At 39.5% G+C, this 8,034-nt stretch overlaps 1 protein-coding gene across 1 annotated transcript; it reads right to left on the bottom strand.

The window, feature by feature from the left end:
- Nucleotides 1-3,580: 3,580 nt before the first annotated feature.
- Nucleotides 3,581-3,757, bottom strand: LOC122745709 (NADH dehydrogenase [ubiquinone] 1 beta subcomplex subunit 1-like). The gene has a single exon (XM_043991128.1). It carries the CDS (start codon nucleotides 3,755-3,757, stop codon nucleotides 3,581-3,583), a length of 177 nt encoding a protein of 58 aa, XP_043847063.1.
- Nucleotides 3,758-8,034: the final 4,277 nt, after the last annotated feature.

Raw genomic sequence — 8,034 nt, 5'->3', positions numbered from 1 at the left:
GCATATGTATATGTGGTATATATGTGGGTGTGCGCATGTATATGTGTATATATACACACCATACATACACACAATAATACTCCATTTATATATATGTATATAAAATATATATGGAGTGTCATATAATATTATATGCTAGATTATATAACAGTACATACTATTATATATAACGTATACAATATATTAAATATCACATAATATGATTCTATATAATGGAGTATTATTGTGATCTAAAAAAAAGCTAAAGATGAGAAATTTACAGAAACGTGGGAAGATTTGTAGCAACCAGTGCAAAGCAAAGAAATTAGAACTTGAACAACAATAAATATGACTATAATGTTTTAAACAAAACCATTAAGATACCACCAAAATCTGATTAATTGCAATAACCATTTTTGGTTCAGTATGATAAATGATGAAGAAACACTTTTCTCTTCATAGTAGAGAGGTGGGGGACTAAAAGTCTAGAATATAGCATCAGACACTGAAGATAAGGTCATTTGGTGTATTGGTTTTGTCTGACTGTTTTTCTTTGTTACAAGAGAGGGTTTGAAGCTGGGGAGATATTGAGAAATGGATATAAAAAGGCATTTATAAAACAAAGCAAATACAATGTGAATCACAGAATTGAGCAAAAAAGAAAAAAAAGGATTAGTCCTTTAAAAAGTTTTTTTTTTTGAGTTGGTTTCCCCATCTCACCCAAGTTTGAAGTGCAGTAGAGATCTCATGGGCCTTTGACTAGTTTTGATTTTGACCGGGGCTGGTTTGACCCTCCATAGGTTGCCTGGTGGGCTTGGTCATATTCGTTCAGGTCTCTGCACACATTGGCTTTAGCCCTACTGAAGTTCCAAGACTCCCAAGCTCATGTGATCCATCAGTTCTAGCCTCCCTTGACAGTAGGCTTACAGGCATGTGCCAACACAACCAGCATGGCTGTTTTCATGACTTCATCTTATTGTGAGGACTGGAAAAATCTCTATCTCTAGTCCCATCTTTTCATTGAAACACCAGGATCATACTTCTAAGTACTTACTAGAGATTTTCAGTTGGCTATTTCCACCTCACTTCAACTTTAGAGCTAAAATGAATCCCTAACTACCTCAAAATCAAATGCCCCTTCCACTTTCTTCATATCCATGACATTACTTTTCTCTTTATCAACCAGACTGAAGACCTACTGACTGGGTCCATCTTGTTCATGCTTCCTATCCAGTTAATCCTCAAGTCTTGTTGACATTTCCCATAAAATTCATCTTGTATTCATCCCTGCTCTCAATGCCACCCTTTAGCCAAAGCCTTCATTATCTCACACTTGGCACATGTGGCACAGAGTACTGGGCCTGAAGTCGAGAAGACCTGAGTTCAAATCCAACCTTAGACATGTGCTGTATGACCCTGGGCAAGTCACTTAAGCATCCTCTTCCTCAGTTGCCTCAGGATAACAATAGCACCTCCCTTCCAGGGTTGTTGTGAGGATCAAATAAGATAATAATTGGAAATTGTTTAGTATAGGGCCTGGCACATAGTAAATGCTATATAAATGTTTATTATTATTATTTTTATTATCATCATTATCATTATTATTGTTTGGGGGGGGTTGGGAGGGCAATGAAGGTTAAGTGACTTGCCCAGGGTCACAAAGCTAGTAAGTGTCAAGTGTCTGAGGCTGGATTTGAACTCAGGTCCTCCTGAATCCAGGGCCAGTGCTTTATCTACTGCACCACCTGGCTGCCCCCCATTATCATTATTATTAATGCAAAAGATTTCTGCTTGGCCTTAAAGAATCCCAGAACCTCAGAATCAGAGGAAAGCTTTGAGAGCTACCAAACTCAACCCTGAAATGCAATAGGAACTGGGATTGTAGGTTTCCATCCCCTCCATATCATTAACACTAATGTCAATCAAATATTTCCTGAACACCACTTTCATCATATCACCCCTCTGATCAAAAAATCCCATTTGTCTACATATCTACACTGACTTTTATGGTTCCTGTTGGGAAGGTCTTGAGAACCAGCCATCTTCATATGCATCTTTCCTCATTTGATTCTCTTGTCTATTCAAATCCTTCCCATCCTTGGGGGTGGAGGCAGGGGAACTCTTTACGTCCCACTTACTCCATGAAGCCTCCTCTGACTGCTCTAGCCTTGCAAATAAATCTTCGTAAATCTCTTATTCTTCTGAATTTAGCGCTTAGCACTGTGCCTGGCACATAGTAGATGTTTAAGAAACATTGATGGATTGATTGAACTTGTAACATTTACATAATACATTATTACAAACTATGCCACAGAATTGTATACTCCATTATGTTTTATTGTTATTTCATGTGCATCACTGTATTCCTCCCCAAGGGGATTATATATTCTTTTGGTGCCCTTCTAGCACAGAAGAAGATTGACAATTCATACACACACACAGACACACATGAATTGTCATATATAGGACAATATGCACATAAATATAAATATATACACACGGGTGTTTGACAATTCAAACATATATGTATATGTGTGTATATACATATAATGGTATTTATACATAATATACACATGCATACACACATATATACACACAAACATATACATAACACAGAGACACACATATACACATACACAATACATATACATACACAATACACATTTACACAATACACACATACACATGCACACATACCCATACACAGATATACTTATACATATACACATACACACACATCCACATGCATTCACATACACACAAACATACATGGTGTTTCAATCTTCCTCCATGCCAGAAGGGTACCAAAAGAATATCTATCTATATACTCACATACACATTTGTACATATATAAAAGAATATATGTGTGTTATGTGGGGATTTAAATTATCTACACAATTATTAGATAGTTTCAATAGTTATGCCTAATTGTTTTTTTATCCAAGATTCTAAATTATTGATACGGTTCCATTTTTAAAATAGCTCACTACTGATGAGAAGATGCTTACTCAAAGCTTATGCTGATCAGTGAAGCAATTATTTATAACGATCATCCTGGAAGCATTCCTTTGATATTTTCAAGGTGAGAAACAGATTTTCATATTTTAAGTGCTACCTTGTCATAAGTAGAGTATACTGTAGTCTGCAGGAAAGTTAATTACATCCAATTATAGTCTAATTGTTGTCTAGCAATGACATGAGAAGACTAGAATAGCTTACAACATGCTTAAAATAGAAATTATTGCTTTTACTGCAAATTCTGATGAAGGATGGTGTCCCATGATTCTGGATATAACATTAATTCAGGTACTATGATAAATATCAATGCTGCACAGGATGAGCTAATAGCAGTTTATATAAAAAAGAATGCCAGATATTGAAATAAATTCAAAATAATTATGCCTAGATTCTACAAGAGAAAAGGAACATTTAAAACCAACTAGTGGTTATTTCCTCCATATAGCGTTCCTTGATTCCCAAAGCTGAAAGAAATTGCTTCCTTTCCTTGGAATTATCATAGCATTTTGTTCATTTCTCTTTTTTTTTCCTTTCATAAAATATTTTTATTTAACATGAAAATTTCTCAATTCAGCTAAAGTCTTTATTTCCAGGTAACTTCTTCATTAGGTTTCAGTTCCCCTTTAAATAACATGCTCTTATTCCTAAAAGTGGTTAGTTTTTCATCACTCCTCTTGTCTAAATAATAGCCAACAACAAATCCCATTGGTACCGGGATATGAACCCAGTGGTCACGCACAGCCTGAATCAAATTCACCATGATTGCTGTCTTAAAGACATTGATGTATATTCTTCTCTCCCCTACTAGATTGTTAAGTTCTTTGAAGATAGACAGTGTCTTATTTATCTTTCCTGATGTCTAGACCATAGTGGGCACTTAATAAATGCCTATTGAATTGATTTGAAGATATCTAATTGGCCAATTAACCTCATGGAACTCTGAGAGACCAGCTCCCTCTTTCACACAACCTACTCCTACCTGACCTTACTCCAATCTAGCTCACCTTAGCAACACACAGAAATGGTCATACTCTTGAGCTTGCCATTGCTCACAGTTGTTCCATGTTCTATCTTCCCAATGCTTCAGGGCACAGACCTCCCCCTGCCCTCAACCTCATTCTTTATTGTCACTTTGACATCCATTCCCTCCATTCATCAGTTCTTTCCCAGACCATTCCCCCTGCACTGATCACACTCTTTTCTTTCCTATCTTGAACGCTTGGTGGCTCAGAGCACAAGCTTTGAGTAAGCATCTTTTCTAAACTATCCTCTAATCTGGAATCCTTTGTCTACTTGTCCTATCAATGATCATGTGTTGTCAAACTCAATTTTCTCATTATCTATCTCTTTTGTTCAATAGAGCCAGAGGAGATCACAAAATGGCGATTAGGAGGCCCACTAAAATGTTAAGCTTTCCAATCTCCACTGGGTCCTCATGGCACCAAAGTAATCCTCCTCCCCCAATTGATTCTCTTTTTTTTCTTTTTTTTTGGGGGGTGAGGCAATTGGGGTTAAGTGACTTGCCCAGGGTCACACAGCTAGTAAGTGTTAAGTGTCTGAGGCCAGATTTGAACTCAGGTCCTCCTGACTCCAGGGCCGGTGCTCTATCCACTGCACCACCTAGCTGCCCCTCCTTCCCTCTTTCTAATTTTGAATCTCTCCCTATCTGCTGGTTCCTTTCCTGTTGCCTGCAAATATGCCCATGTCTCCCCCTGTTTTGAACACTACAAGTACTAGGTGCTATGACACAAAAAATATTATAATTTTACTTTGAAATATGTTTTTATTTGCTTTCTGGATAAAAAAAATACTTCGAGCCAATTGATGTGTCTTGATCCTTTGATGTATTCTTCAGTTCTAATCCTGGGTTAAAAAATCCTCACTTGCCCCTACCATCCACATTAGTGAAGTCCTATATCTCTTCTCTCTTTCTCTACTACATTTGGTAAAGCCATCTATATTAGGTGCCTCCACTTTCCACCCCTCTCATTTTCTTCTAAACCCTTTGCAATAGGTCTTCAGACCTTATCATTCAACTGAAACTTCTGGGATTTCTTAACCACCAAATTGAATGGCTCTTTCTCATTGATCTATTTGCAGCCTTTGACACTGCTGATCACCTTGTCCTCCTGGATGCTCTCTGCTTTCTAGCTTACTCCTGATTCTCCTCTTCCTCACCTATTCATTTCTTCTTAGTCTCCTTTGCTGGATATTCATTCATTTTATGCCCACTAACTCTAGGTGTCCCATATGGCTGTGTTCTGGGGCATTTTTGTGCCCTGCCCCCCCCGTAATATATCCTCACTTGGTGATTTCATCAGCTCCCATGGATTCAATTATTATCACTAGATAGATGATTCCCAGATCTATATATCCAGCCCTGGCTTCTTTGCTGAGCTCGAGTCCCCACATCACAAACTGCCTGTATGTCCCATAGACATCTCAAACTTAATATATGTAGCATTTATATAGTGTTTTTTAAGGAAAGCTAGGTAGTGCAGTAGATAAGAGTGCCAGTCCTAGAGTCAGGAAAACCTGAGTTCAAATCCGCCTCAGACACTTACTAGCTGTGTGACCTTGGGCAAGTCACAATCCTGTTTGCCTCAGTTTCCTCATCTATAAAGTGAGCTGGAAAAGGAAATGGCAATCCACTCTGGTATCTTTGCCAAGAAAACCCCAAATGGGGTCACAGAGAGTCAGACAGGACTGAAAAGACTCCACAACTTATTATCAACAGTAAGTTGATTCTGCCAGGCATGCCTTACTGCACCCTTGGTGTCACCTCCTCTTCACTGTTTTTACCTTCACAACACTCCTCCTGTATAGCCCTTTTCCTTCCCACTTAGCAGCCACCACACCTCCTCACCTCTCCCTTGGACTATCCCGATATGCTCTCTGATCCATCTAGGGTGGCCCACTTGGTGCTTCCCAGATGTGAACCTCCATCTCCCATCTCAGTTCCTCAGCACTGCCTGTACCTTTCCCATCCTTTGAAAGCTCTCCCTCCTTGTCTTTGCCTCAGTTTCCCTGGCATCCTTTAAGACTCAGCTTAAGTTCCACCTTCTAAAGGAAGCCGTTCCTGGTCCCTCTAATGGTGCTTTCCCTCTCCAAAACATGCAATAAACGTTGCAAAAAAAGACAGTCCCTGCTCTCAGGGAGCTTACAATCTAATGGGGGACACACAAAAGTGGGGGTGGGAGGTAATGGGGGACACAAGAGGGTGCCTGGGCTTCTTGTTCTGTGGAGTTGAAAAAACCAGGCAGGGTAGCATATACAGAGTGAATGGAATCCAAAAGCCCAGTTTCCTGCCCTCTATAAAGGAAGGCATTGGGAGGAGTTTGTACTCTGCCTTCTAGGCCTCCAATGAGGGGAGAAGAAGCTGAGGGAGGAGGTGATGAGCTTAACCTGAGAGGGGAATTTTGTTTCATGGAAACCAGTCAGGAAAGCATTTGCAAGATGAAATTACTTTTCATCTCCTCTGTAAATATTTTGTATGTACTTTTAATTTTTATGAAATTAAACAGCAGTTAGGTGGCACCGTGGTTGAACTGGAGTCAGAAAGACCTGTGTTCAAATCTAGCCTTAGATTCTTACTAGTTGTGTGATCCTGGGCAAGTGATGACCTGTCTCCCTCAGTCCTCATGTGTAAAATGGAGATGGTATTAGCACCTACCTTGTTGTGAAGACACATTGAGGTAAATTTTGTAAAACCCAAACCTTGAAGTGCTATGTAAGTGCAAGCTATTGTTGTTGTTATATTTACCTAGTTATTTATGTCATCTTCCCCACTAAAATGTAAGCTCCTTTGTTGTTTTTCAGTCCATTTTGTCCAACTATTCACGACCCTGTGGACCACAGCCTGCTGATACTAACCATGGAGTTTCTTGGAAACCATTGGAGTGGCTTCTCATTCTGTTCTCCAGTGGATTAAGGCAAACAGAGGTTAAGTGACTTGCCCAAGGTCACACAGCTAGTGTCTGAGGTTGGATTTTTTTTTTTTTTTTAGTGAGGCAATTGGGGTTAAGTGACTTGCCTAGGGTCACACAGCTAGTAAGTGTTAAGTGTCTGAGGCCGGATTTGAATTCAGGTACTCCTGACTCCAGGGCCGGTGCTCTATCCACTGTGCCATCTAGCTTCCCCTCTGAGGTTGGATTTTAACTCCGGTCTTCCTGACTCTATGCCCAGTGCTCTATCCACTGGACCACCTAGCTATCTCCTTTAGGACACACAATTTTCCCCTCTCTTTTTATGTTTAGTGCTTAGCACCCTAGCTGACATATAATAAATGAAATTATTCACTAATTTAAAAAGCTTCACTATTGCACTCCCACCCCTACCCTCCATCAACCAACCGATAAAATTTTATTTGCCACAAGGTATATAGATAGTTCAAGGAGCTCATATGGTATGGGGTTTGGCGGGTAGGCAGGAACAGTATACTCACAGAGAAATAGATGATGTATTTGAAATAGATAAAAAGGGATTTGGGATAGGATACTAACAATTGGGGCAAATTAGGAAAGGCCTCTTGAACAAGGTGGCACTTAAGCAGAATCCTAAAAGGAGCTAAAGATTTTAAAGGGGCAGAGGTGAAAAGGGAGAACATTCTATGACAAATATAATTTTTCATTTTCATGTCCACCATGGAATAAAGCCTGTAGAAAAGACATGGAGCCTTGAGATGTAGCACGCATGAAGAACAAGTAGGCCATGATGTGTGGAAGATAATAATCTTTAAGAGGCCAGGAAAGGTGGACTAGAGCAAGACTGCAGGGGACTTTAAATAACAAACAAATGTTTGTGTTTTAACCTAAAGTTATCCTGGAGGTTTCTTAACAGCCACTATAGGGTCAGACCTAGGCTTTAAGAACACATGATTGAGTGATTAGCTGTAGATCAGCAAGGGGTTAGTTAAGAGTCTGGATGCACTGAGCCCAATTGGGCTATTGCAGTAGTCTAGTTAGCTAAGCAACCAGGTGGTGCAGTGGATAGAGTGCTGGGCCTGGAGTCAGGAAGACCTGAATTCAAATCCTGCTA

The sequence above is a fragment of the Dromiciops gliroides genome, chromosome 3, assembly GCF_019393635.1.
Source record: "Dromiciops gliroides isolate mDroGli1 chromosome 3, mDroGli1.pri, whole genome shotgun sequence".
Lineage (NCBI taxonomy): Eukaryota > Metazoa > Chordata > Mammalia > Microbiotheria > Microbiotheriidae > Dromiciops > Dromiciops gliroides.
Note: the sequence above shows the minus strand (reverse complement) of the source record. Positions and strands in the feature narration are given on the sequence as shown.